At 42.0% G+C, this 13,224-nt stretch overlaps 1 protein-coding gene across 1 annotated transcript in view; it reads left to right on the forward strand.

Annotated features, from left to right (window-relative positions):
* Nucleotides 1-13,224, forward strand: part of TXNRD1 (thioredoxin reductase 1) — a 124,064-nt gene that overhangs the window by 86,183 nt on the left and 24,657 nt on the right. The window contains exons 5-7 of the mRNA XM_077265660.1: nucleotides 2,291-2,413; nucleotides 2,527-2,599; nucleotides 10,642-10,761. Of these exons, the coding sequence (XP_077121775.1) occupies nucleotides 2,291-2,413; nucleotides 2,527-2,599; nucleotides 10,642-10,761 (316 nt within the window). The remainder of the gene's footprint in view (nucleotides 1-2,290; nucleotides 2,414-2,526; nucleotides 2,600-10,641; nucleotides 10,762-13,224) is intronic.

Genomic DNA, 13,224 nt, shown 5'->3' on the forward strand with positions numbered 1-13,224 from the left:
TTAGGAATGGGAAACAGGGGAGCGTTAGATTAGTGAAGTGATGTGATAGGCCACTCTAAAGAGATGCGTTTTTAAGTCTTTCTTACTTTCCATAATGTTTGAAAGTAAGAAATACCAGAACCTCTAAATCTACCAGACCCTATCATAAGTCAATGTTTTGTCAGGATTCAATGGAATTCTTTAAAAAGGAATCCAATGTAGCTGTCAAGACAGAAGCCATGATGCTAGTATGAACAGAGTTTAAAAAGTTGTATTAAACTTATCAATGATATAAACTGTGGTTACACAGTCACAAATCTATAAAAATGGTAACTAATAACATTTCTTCATTTCTTGAATGGAAAATTAACAAAGGATTGCACTGAAACCCCTATTACTTGCAATGTACTATATAAGGGATTCTAGACAAAGTCTACTGTACGTTACACCCACTAAATGTTACCTGTACGTTTTTTTTAAACAATTTTCAACATCTTGTTTTATATAACATTTTCAGCGATTATTGGTTCATCTTGTGGCAATTTTTTAATGACATGGTTTTTCATTCATGTCTATTTTTCTGTTGGTTTCCTGTTAATTGATGGCAGTGCATTTTGGAAGCTCAGGAGACTGATAAAAGCGATGTTAAAGCACCACTCCAGTGATTTTTTAATTGCACTGTTGGAGTGGTGCTTTAAATATAATTCCCCTGCCCCTGTCTCATACTCACCTGCCGCCTCCTTCATCGTTTTGGAACATCGCTCCCGTTGGTCTCTGGCAAAAAGTGATCTGCCGGCTACCCCAGTGTTTCATGGCGCTGTGCGGAGAGGTCACTTTGCAATGCATCTCTATAAGAGACTCTTTCTGACTCTCATAGACTTGCCTTGAGAGCTTGTGACGTAGCTTCTAACTTCCGGCCAGTCAGAGGCTGTGTTCATAAGATGGTGTTTCGGGTCCAGAGCATTGCCGAAAAACGGTGAGGACACTGGAGGGCTAGTATATAACCGGGGGCAGGGGGCTTACATTTAAAGTGCCACTCCAATGCTGAAAAAAATGCTGAAGTGGTGCCTTAAATCGTTGCAGATGCACTGTTCCCGGATTCACAGCAAACTTTAAAGCACTCATTCATACTCCACACATACAATGACGTGGTGCAGAGTTTAGATCCACAGCTTGTCATTTTCTTGGTGGTTCAGATGTCGAATTACGGCAGATTGTTTTCAATGCACCAGACAAGATGGCTCGAATAAAGAACAATTCATCATTTATATTTCCACGTAGAAATGAAAGTGGAAGAAGCTAATGGGTATGATATACAGTATGCTACAAACTAGTTTTATTAAAATAAGGTCAGCTTAGGGAATTATAGTCACCTGCCTGACACACCCAAATGTACAATCACAGGTTTCTCAATTCTCAGTAGTACATGTGAAGGAAGTTTTTGTAATTAACACGCTCAGGCAGACAGCATGACCGGAAGGCGCATGAGTCAGCCCTGCAGCTTGTGCTTCATTATTGTCATCACGGGATTCTTGCATTTATAATGTATTTACTTTTCAGACGCTTGTTAGTATATAAGAAGGGAAGGGCAAGCCACCAAATAATAAAGGCCACATAATTGAAACAGAAGACAATATATAATGAGGATGATTTATTAATACTGCTGCACTATGGGAGTGATGTGCACTACTTGCTGATTCATCATGTGGCTAAAATTGGCATGGACTAAAAACAAACCGAAGTCAGATCTTCTAATGGAAAAGTGGCTTCATACATATCATGAGTAACCTGTTATTGTTCATAGTAGAAAACTGTCATCGATAGATTGATAGGTCTGCACAGATCTGTTACATTCTAGTGATCAGACATCCACCATTCTACTATAACTCCCAGTAGGGCCGAAGTTTCCAGACACTTGAATCCTGAATCTCTCTTATTATTAACTTGCCAGTATAATTTGCCAGTGAAGAGTCTTATTATTTGTAGCTGTAGTTGTCGCACAGTTTTCCCAAAAACAATAATAGAAGACAACGTAAATGGTCCCTGTCGCGATGGCCAAATCGTACAGTTTTGGTTGTATCTCTTTCTCTTTATTAAGTGATACACACCCACAGACCCATTATTAGTCAGTAAAGTCAATTGTACATAGAATGGCTTGTAATGGAAGCCATGGCACAGATGGGGACAGTGCCTGAGAGGTAACATTGCATAGCAGCCATACCTATGTCCTGTATGTTATACAGACAGCTTGTCAATGATTGGGGAGCATAGCAGGGACTAATATGGCAGTATTTGTGCTCTTTTTCTCTAGCTATCGAAGGATGGTTTGTTCCAGAAATTGTTAGAAAGCAAAAATGATAAACCCAAGGAAAACGCCTACGAATATGACTTGATTGTCATTGGGGGAGGATCGGGAGGTCTAGCAGCTTCTAAGGTATGAAGACGTTGATGATGACGATCTGGACAACCTAAATGATGACAATCAATGATGTTTCCCCATTGGTCACTAGAAGTATAGTATGTGATGCATCTTGTTACATTTTACAGGAAGCTGCACAGTATGGGAAGAAAGTGCTGGTGTTAGATTATGTCGCCCCCTCACCTTTAGGAACCACATGGGGTAAGTAGGAGACTGTAGTTTGATACAACTCTGAATAGCATTCCAGGTTGATAAAAACATTGCAACGCTATGAGGGCTTGTGCAGACGACCATATTTTCGGTCCACATGCGTTCTGACAAAACATCCTTATCGCATTCTGACCAATGCTATTCTCTGAGTCTGTCCAAGGAAAGAAAAATCACAGCATTCACAATTTGCACCTGTAAATTGGATCACTGTCATGATCTCCATGGCTAGAGAACATAGCATAAGCCTATATAGGAACAAGCTCTTGGAAGATGGGAACTGTACTGACCATGAACTAAACCTACCGCACAACTAGAAGTAGCCAGGTAGCATGTCCTACTTTTTATCCCTATATGCCCAGCGCCGGCCGGAGAACTAAATAATGCTAGCAGAGGGAAATATAAGACCTGGCTCACCTCTAGAGAAATGCCCAAAAAGGAGACAGAGGCCCCCCACATATATTGGCGGTGATTTTAGATGAAATAACAAACACAGCAGGAAAATAGTTTTAGCAAATTTGAGGTCCGCTTTCTAGATAGCAGAAGACAGAAAGAACACTTTCATGGTCAGCAGAAAACCCTAACAAAACACCATCCAGAAATTACTTTAGGACTCTGGCATTAACTCATAATACCAGAGTGGCAATTCCTGATCAACAAGAGCTTTCCAGACACAGTAACGAAACTGCAGCTGTGAACTGGAACCAAAAAGCAAAAACAAACATGGACGAAAGTCCAACTTATCTAGTAGATGTCTGGGAGCAGGAACAAGCACAGAGAGGCTTCTGATAACATTGTTGACCGGCAAGCAACTAACAGAGAAGCCAGGTTATATAGCGACACCCAGATCTGATGAGAACAGGTGAACAGGAAAGATGATGACACAAGTTCAATTCCACCAGTGGCCACCGGGGGAGCCCAAAATCCAAATTCACAACAGTACCCCCCCCTCAAGGAGGGGGCACCGAACCCTCACCAGAACCACCAGGGCGATCAGGATGGGCCCTATGAAAGGCACGAACCAGATCGGAGGCATGAACATCAGATGCAGTGACCCAAGAATTATCCTCCTGGCCGTATCCCTTCCACTTGACCAGATACTGGAGTCTCCGTCTGGAAACACGGGAGTCTAGGATTTTCTCCACAACGTACTCCAACTCACCCTCAACCAACACCGGAGCAGGAGGCTCAACGGAAGGCACAACAGGTACCTCATACCTGCGCAATAACGACCGATGAAAAACGTTATGAATGGAAAAGGATGCAGGGAGGTCTAAACGGAAGGAAACAGGGTTAAGAATCTCCAATATTTTATACGGACCAATGAACCGAGGCTTAAACTTAGGAGAAGAGACCCTCATAGGGACAAAACGAGAAGACAACCACACCAAATCTCCAACACAAAGCCGAGGACCAACACGACGGTAACGGTTGGCAAAAAGCTGAGTCTTCTCCTGGGACAACTTCAAATTGTCCATCACCTGCCCCCAAATATGATGCAATCTCTCCACCACCGCATCCACTCCAGGACAATCCGAGGACTCCACCTGACCGGAGGAAAATCGAGGATGGAACCCCGAATTACAGAAAAACGGGGACACCAAGGTGGCAGAGCTGGCCCGATTATTGAGGGCGAACTCCGCCAATGGCAAAAAAGCAACCCAATCATCCTGGTCAGCAGACACAAAACACCTCAGATATGTCTCCAGGGTCTGATTAGTCCGCTCGGTCTGGCCATTAGTCTGAGGGTGAAAAGCAGACGAAAAAGACAAATCTATGCCCATCCTAGCACAGAATGCCCGCCAAAATCTAGACACAAATTGGGTTCCTCTGTCAGAAACGATATTCTCAGGAATACCATGCAAACGAACAACATTTTGAAAAAACAGGGGAACCAACTCGGAAGAAGAAGGCAATTTGGGCAGGGGAACCAAATGGACCATCTTAGAAAAACGGTCACACACCACCCAGATGACAGACATTTTCTGGGAAACAGGCAGATCTGAAATAAAATCCATCGAGATGTGCGTCCAAGGCCTCTTAGGAATAGGCAAGGGCAACAATAATCCACTAGCCCGAGAACAACAAGGCTTGGCCCGAGCACAAACGTCACAAGACTGCACAAAGCCTCGCACATCTCGTGACAGGGAAGGCCACCAGAAGGATCTTGCCACCAAATCCCTGGTACCGAAAATTCCAGGATGACCTGCCAATGCAGAAGAATGCACCTCAGAGATGACTCTACTGGTCCAATCATCAGGAACAAACAGCCTATCAGGCGGACAACGATCCGGTCTATCCGCCTGAAACTCCTGCAAGGCCCGCCGCAGGTCTGGAGAAACGGCTGACAAAATAACTCCATCCTTAAGGATACCTGTGGGCTCAGAGTTGCCGGGTGAATCAGGCTCAAAACTCCTAGAAAGGGCATCCGCCTTAACATTCTTAGAACCCGGTAGGTATGACACCACAAAATTAAACCGAGAAAAAAATAATGACCAGCGCGCCTGTCTAGGATTCAGGCGCCTGGCGGTCTCAAGATAAATCAAATTTTTGTGGTCAGTCAATACCACCACCTGATGTCTGGACCCCTCAAGCCAATGGCGCCACTCCTCAAACGCCCACTTCATGGCCAAAAGCTCCCGATTCCCAACATCATAATTCCGCTCAGCGGGCGAAAATTTACGGGAAAAGAAGGCACAAGGCCTCATCACGGAGCAGTCAGAACTTTTCTGCGACAACACTGCCCCAGCTCCGATCTCAGAAGCGTCGACCTCAACCTGAAAAGGAAGAGCCACATCAGGCTGACGCAACACAGGGGCAGAAGAAAAATGGCGCTTAAGCTCCTGAAAAGCCTCCACAGCATCAGGGGACCAATTAGCAACATCAGCACCCTGTCTAGTCAAATCGGTCAATGGCTTAACGACATCCGAAAAACCAGCAATAAATCGACGATAAAAGTTGGCAAAGCCCAAAAATTTCTGAAGACTTTTAAGAGAAGAGGGCTGCGTCCAATCACAAATAGCTTGAACCTTGACAGGATCCATCTCAATGGAAGAGGGAGAAAAAATATATCCCAAAAAGGAAATTCTCTGAACCCCAAAAACGCACTTAGAACCCTTGACACACAGAGAATTAGACCGCAAAACCTGAAAAACCCTCTTGACTTGCTGGACATGAGAGTCCCAGTCATCCGAAAAAATCAGAATATCATCCAGATACACTATCATAAATTTATCCAAAAAATCGCGGAAAATATCATGCATAAAGGACTGGAAGACTGAAGGGGCATTAGAAAGACCAAAAGGCATCACCAAATACTCAAAGTGGCCCTCGGGCGTATTAAATGCGGTTTTCCACTCATCCCCCTGCCTGATCCGCACCAAATTATACGCCCCACGGAGATCAATCTTAGAGAACCACTTGGCCCCCTTTATGCGAGCAAACAAATCAGTCAGCAACGGCAATGGGTATTGATATTTAACCGTGATTTTATTCAAAAGCCGATAATCAATACATGGTCTCAAAGAGCCGTCTTTCTTTGACACAAAGAAAAAGCCGGCTCCTAAGGGAGATGACGATGGACGAATATGTCCCTTTTCCAAGGACTCCTTTATATATTCTCGCATAGCAGCATGTTCAGGCACAGACAGATTAAATAAACGACCCTTTGGGTATTTACTACCCGGAATTAAATCTATAGCACAATCGCACTCACGGTGCGGAGGTAGTGAACCCAGCTTGGGTTCTTCAAAGACGTCACGATAATCAGACAGGAACTCAGGGATTTCAGAGGGAATAGATGATGAAATGGAAACCAAAGGTACGTCCCCATGAGTCCCCTTACATCCCCAGCTCAACACAGACATAGCTCTCCAGTCAAGGACTGGGTTGTGAGACTGCAGCCATGGCAATCCTAGCACCAAATCATCATGTAGATTATACAGCACCAGAAAACGAATAATCTCCTGGTGATCCGGATTAATACGCATAGTTACTTGTGTCCAGTATTGTGGTTTATTATTAGCCAATGGGGTGGAGTCAATCCCCTTCAGAGGAATAAGAGTCTCCAAAGGCTCTAAATCATACCCACAACGATTGGCAAAGGACCAATCCATAAGACTCAAAGCGGCGCCAGAGTCGATATAGGCGTCCGTGGTAATAGATGACAAAGAGCAAATCAGGGTCACAGACAAAATAAACTTAGACTGTAAAGTGCCAATGGAAACAGACTTATCAAGCTTTTTAGTACGCTTAGAGCATGCTGATATAACATGAGTAGAATCCCCACAATAGAAACACAACCCATTTTTCCGTCTAAAATTCTGCCGCTCGCTTCTGGACAGAATTCTATCACACTGCATACTTTCTGGCGTCTTCTCAGTGGACACCGCCAGATGGTGCACTGGTTTGCGCTCCCGCAGACGCCTATCGATCTGAATAGCCATTGTCATGGACTCATTCAGACCCGCAGGCACAGGGAACCCCACCATAACATCCTTAATGGCATCAGAGAGACCCTCTCTGAAAGTAGCCGCCAAGGCACACTCATTCCACTGAGTAAGCACAGACCATTTACGGAATCTCTGGCAGTAAATTTCAGCTTCATCTTGCCCCTGAGATAGGGACATCAAAGTTTTTTCTGCCTGAAGTTCCAAATGAGGTTCGTCATAAAGCAACCCCAAGGCCAGAAAAAACGCATCAACATTGCGCAACGCAGGATCCCCTGGTGCCAATGAAAAAGCCCAGTCTTGAGGGTCGCCACGGAGCAGAGAAATCACAATCCGAACCTGCTGTGCAGGGTCCCCGGCAGAACGAGATTTCAGGGACAAAAATAACTTGCAATTATTTCTAAAATTCTGAAAACCAGATCTATTCCCCGAGAAAAATTCCGGCAGAGGAATTCTCGGTTCAGATACCGGAGCATGAACAACAAAATCTTGCAAATTTTGTACTTTCGTGGTGAGATTATTCAAACCTGCAGTTACACTCTGAAGATCCATAATAAACAGGTGAACACAGAGCCATTCAAAGATTAGAAGGAGAGAGAAAAAAAAGAAAGACTGCAGCATAGACAGACTAGCAAATGATCCAATTAAGAGCACAAAAAAAAAAAAAAAAAACTCTCAGCAGACTTCTTATTTCACTCCTTTCTCAGCCAAGGAATTAACCCTTTAGTAGGCCGGTCAAACTGTCATGATCTCCATGGCTAGAGAACATAGCATAAGCCTATATAGGAACAAGCTCTTGGAAGATGGGAACTGTACTGACCATGAACTAAACCTACCGCACAACTAGAAGTAGCCAGGTAGCATGTCCTACTTTTTATCCCTATATGCCCAGCGCCGGCCGGAGAACTAAATAATGCTAGCAGAGGGAAATATAAGACCTGGCTCACCTCTAGAGAAATGCCCAAAAAGGAGACAGAGGCCCCCCACATATATTGGCGGTGATTTTAGATGAAATAACAAACACAGCAGGAAAATAGTTTTAGCAAATTTGAGGTCCGCTTTCTAGATAGCAGAAGACAGAAAGAACACTTTCATGGTCAGCAGAAAACCCTAACAAAACACCATCCAGAAATTACTTTAGGACTCTGGCATTAACTCATAATACCAGAGTGGCAATTCCTGATCAACAAGAGCTTTCCAGACACAGTAACGAAACTGCAGCTGTGAACTGGAACCAAAAAGCAAAAACAAACATGGACGAAAGTCCAACTTATCTAGTAGATGTCTGGGAGCAGGAACAAGCACAGAGAGGCTTCTGATAACATTGTTGACCGGCAAGCAACTAACAGAGAAGCCAGGTTATATAGCGACACCCAGATCTGATGAGAACAGGTGAACAGGAAAGATGATGACACAAGTTCAATTCCACCAGTGGCCACCGGGGGAGCCCAAAATCCAAATTCACAACAGATCACACTTAGTCATGTAAGTCAGTGAGTCTGTGGAAAGCATTGGACTGCACTCGGATGACATCTGAATGCAGTCTGGTTAACACGGACTGACAGAATAGAGAAGATGGAGACATATTTTTACATTATCCCCACATCTGAGAAATTCAGATCACACTGTGAGGAAATACGGTCGTGTGACCCTACCCTAAAGAATATTAGTTCTGGATCCAAGCATTCAATGCACAGACGATTTAATTATTTCATAGCATCCTTTAGAGCTGTAATTCTTGGACCCTGTAAACGTACAGTACTATACTGTACCCATAATGTTCACCTAATTGCTTACGGTTTACTATCCCATTATATAATCACCTATATAATATATATATATATATATATATATATATATATATATATATATATATATATATGTATATATATATATATATATATATATATATATATATATATATACAGTAAAGACCAAAAGTTTGGCCACACCTTCTCATTAAAAGATTTTTCTGTATTTTCAAGTCTATAAAAATTGTACATTCACTGAAGGCATCAAAACTACGAATTAACACATGTGGAATTATATACTTAACAAAAAAGTGTGAAACAACTGAAAATATGTCTCATATTCTAGTTTCTTCAAAGTACTAGCCACCTTTTGCTTTGATGACTGCTTTGCACACTCTTGGCATTCTCTTGATACTGTACATATATACTGTACATATATATAAAATTACACACACACATATACATATATATAAGATTACATATGCACAGTTGGCATGAACAGTACAAAACAGGATGACGATGGTACTTCCTTGGTGTACTGTGGACATTTATGATTGTAATCTCTGTCTTGAAGATATCTGTAGCTGCTTTGTTCACACTTCTATTTTTAATGAATGCTCCATTAATGGATTAATGTAGAGTCTGTAGACTATAACTATTGTTATGGATGCCTTACTGTTTAATCCGCGGCTTCTCCATTGACTCTCATGATGATAATAACAGAACAACAACCACAACAGAGGGAAACTGATGTCATCTAGTGGCATTGGCAATCACAAAATTACCATTGAGATTTCTATTGATCAGATTATTAACTGTTAAACACGGAACAAAATGGCAAAGAGACAAACTCCAGTGTGAACAAAATGTATCGGTCTCTCTCACATTAGAGTGCTGTCCGATTTTTATCGCATAGCACTTGGACTAATGTTATCCCGTGAGGTAGTGCTGATGCACGATTTTTTTCACGCGTGCTGCAGTTTCACTTTGATATTGGATGCCACTTGCCCATTCAAGTCTATGGGTGAATGGAAAACATTGGACTCATGGATGTCCGCAGATTCGCAGAATAAAGAATCGGGTCACACTATGCTGATCAGAGTTTGATCAGTGTCTTTTCCATAATCTGCCTGCTTCTCTAAGATGAGAGAATCTATGGGCGCTGACCTCAGCCTTAAAGAAGTTTGTCCACTACTTGGACAACTTATTCTCATACCCCTCACTTGGCTCCCACAAAATAATAAAGCCTATACTCACCTCGGCACTTGCTCTCCCCGGGGCTCTCGTGCGTTGTTGTGACACATGACGCTAGCGACCAATCAGTGCTGGCATTACTGTCCATGCATTTGTGCGAATTGAGCATGAAGAGGAAGTCCAAGATCAGCTGCAGACCGGACTTCCTCTTCATGTTTGATTTGTCCGAAGGCGGGGACAGTGACGCCAGTGCTGATTGGACGCCGGCGTCACGTGTCACAACACTGCACGAGAGCCCCGGGACCGCGAGTGCTGGCACAGCTGGAGCGGCGCCAGCACAGGAGGTGAGTATAGGCTTTATTATTTTATCGGAGCCAAACATTTTGATCAATAATGTCATTATTTGCACATCTGTAGATAACCTTTGTCTGTTTTTCATATGCTAGAAATAGTTTATGATACTATTTGTTTCTACATGTATTGTGACCAAGGGAACGTCATTTTGATTTCCGTGCCATCAAATATTTGTAAATATTTGTAATACAGACACACATCGTGCACACACTTATATTGGTAATGTTCATTTCATACTGAATATGCTAATGGTGTATATATTTGTATTTCATACCATTATTTTTTATAGGGCTCGGGGGAACATGTGTGAATGTAGGTTGTATACCTAAAAAATTGATGCATCAGGCAGCACTGCTGAGGCAAGCCTTAAAAGACGCCAGCAAATATGGATGGCAGATTGAAGATAATGGTATGTGATTTTTACTCTATCAAATATTACTGACTACTACGGCTTCATATAACAAACATCTGCTACATAAAGGTCTATTGGATCAATAATTGTAGATATATATATGTATATATATAGCTGGATACTTGCTTTGTTTGTTTTTTTACATTCCAGACATACAATATAAAATATATAGCAGGCAATGATGGTGATAGCATCTAGAGTGAAATGATTCCATTGTTATTCCATTACAAAAACACAAATAAAGATACAGCATCTGTCTCTTTGTTTTTGTGATGGAAGAATAAAAGAATCTGTTTATTCTGGATGCTGTCACCATCTTTGCCTGCTATCTAGATTTAATAGTTCCTCCTATTTTTGGCAAACTTACAGTTTTAGATATTACACGATTAATTGTGGCTGTTGCTATCCTATTTGTTTTTTATGTTATACAGTATAAAGCAAATGGAACACACACATGTGGTGAGAACTGAGCCCTAACTATAGTCAAATACCACACACTTCACATAGAAATCATACATGTACATAGTATATGGCAGACATCCAAAAATCTTCATTTTATTATTCAATTGTTTATACATGCGTGTGTGTCTGTGTGCATTTTATATATATATATATATATATATATATATATATATATATATATATATACATATATATATATATATATATATATATATATATATATATATATATAAACACACATATATGATCAGTGTCAGTGAGTATAAATATACAGTGGGAAAAAGAAGTATTTGATACATTGCTGATTTTGCAAGTTTTACCCACATACAAAGAATGTCTCCGAGGTCTGTAATTTTTATCGTAGGTACACTTCAGCTGTGAGAGACAGAATCTCAAATAAAATCCAGAAAATCACATTGTATGATTTGTACATAAATACATTGCATTTTATTGCATGAAATAAGTACAATAGAAAAACAGAACTTAATATTTGGTACAGAAACCTTTGTTTGCAATTATAGAAGTCAGACATTTCCTGTAGTTCTTGACCAAGTTTGCACACACTGCAGCACAGATTTTGGCCCACTCCTCCATACAGATCTTATCTAGATTGTTCAGGTTTTGGGGCTGTTGCTGGACAAGTGAGTTTCATCTCCATCCAAAGATTTTCTATTGGGTTCAGGTCTGGAGACTGGCAAGGCCACTCCAGGATCTTGAAATACTCCTAAATTGCCCTGGCTGTGTGTTTGGTGTCATTGTCATGCTAAAAGACGCAGCCATGACCTATCTTTAATGCTCTTGAGAGAAGGAGGTTGTTAGCCAAAATATTGCAATACATGACGTCATCACTCCCTTCAATGCGGTGCAATTGTCCTGTCCCCTTTGCAGAAAAGCAAAGTATGATGTTTCCTTCACCATGCTTCACGGTTGGAACAGTGTTTTTGGGGTTGTACTTTTCCTTCCTCCAAACATGGCAAGTGGAGTTGATACCAAAAAGTTCTATTTTGGTCTCATCTATCCATATGACCTTCTCCTATGCCTCCTCTGAATCATTCATATGGTTATTGGCGACCTTCAAACGGGCCTGGACATATTCTGGCATGAGCAGGGGACCTTGCATCACTTGCAGGATTTTAATCCATGACCGCGTAGTGTGTTACTAATGGTAATGTTTGAGACTGTGGTCCCAGCTCTCTTCAGGTTATTGACCAGGTCCTCCAGTGTAGTTCTTGGAATGATTCCTGACCTTTCTCGGAATCATCCTTACCCCCCGAGTCGAGACCTTGCATGGAGCACCAGACTGAGGAAGATTGACAGTCATCATGTGTTTCTTCCAATTTCTAATAATTATGCCAAACGTTGCTGCCTTTTCACCAAGCTGCTTGCCTATTCTCCGGTAGCCGGTCCCAGACTTGTACAAGTCTGCAGTTTTGTCCCTGGTGTCCTTAGACAGCTCTTTGGTCTTGGCCATGGTGGAGAGGTAGGAGTGTGATTGATTGAGTGCATGAACAGGTGTCTTTTGCACAGGTAACGAGTTCAAGCAGGTGCAATTAATACAAGTAATGAGCGGAGAGTAGGAGGGGTTCTTCAAGAGAAACTTAACAGGTCTGTGAGAGGCAGAAATCTTGCTGGTTGTTAGGAGATCAAATACTTATTTCATGCAATAAAATGCAATTTAACTATTTAACAATCACACAATGTGATTTTCTGGTTTTGATTTTTAGATTCGATCTCTCACAGTTGAAGTGTACTTATGATAAAAATTACAGACCTCTCCATTCTTTGTAGGTGGGAAAACTTGTAAAATCATCAGTGTATCAAAAACGTATTTTCCCACCTGTAGCTTAGGCTACGTTCACATTTGCGGTCAGCGCCGCAGCGTCGGGCGCCGCAGCGGCGCCGCATGCGTCATGCGCCCCTATATTTAACATGGGGGCGCATGGACATGCGTTGTGCTGCGTTTTGCGCCGCATGGCCGCAAGCGTTGGACGCAAGAAA

Source organism: Ranitomeya variabilis, chromosome 5 (assembly GCF_051348905.1).
Source record: "Ranitomeya variabilis isolate aRanVar5 chromosome 5, aRanVar5.hap1, whole genome shotgun sequence".
In the NCBI taxonomy this organism is placed as follows: Eukaryota; Metazoa; Chordata; class Amphibia; order Anura; family Dendrobatidae; genus Ranitomeya; species Ranitomeya variabilis.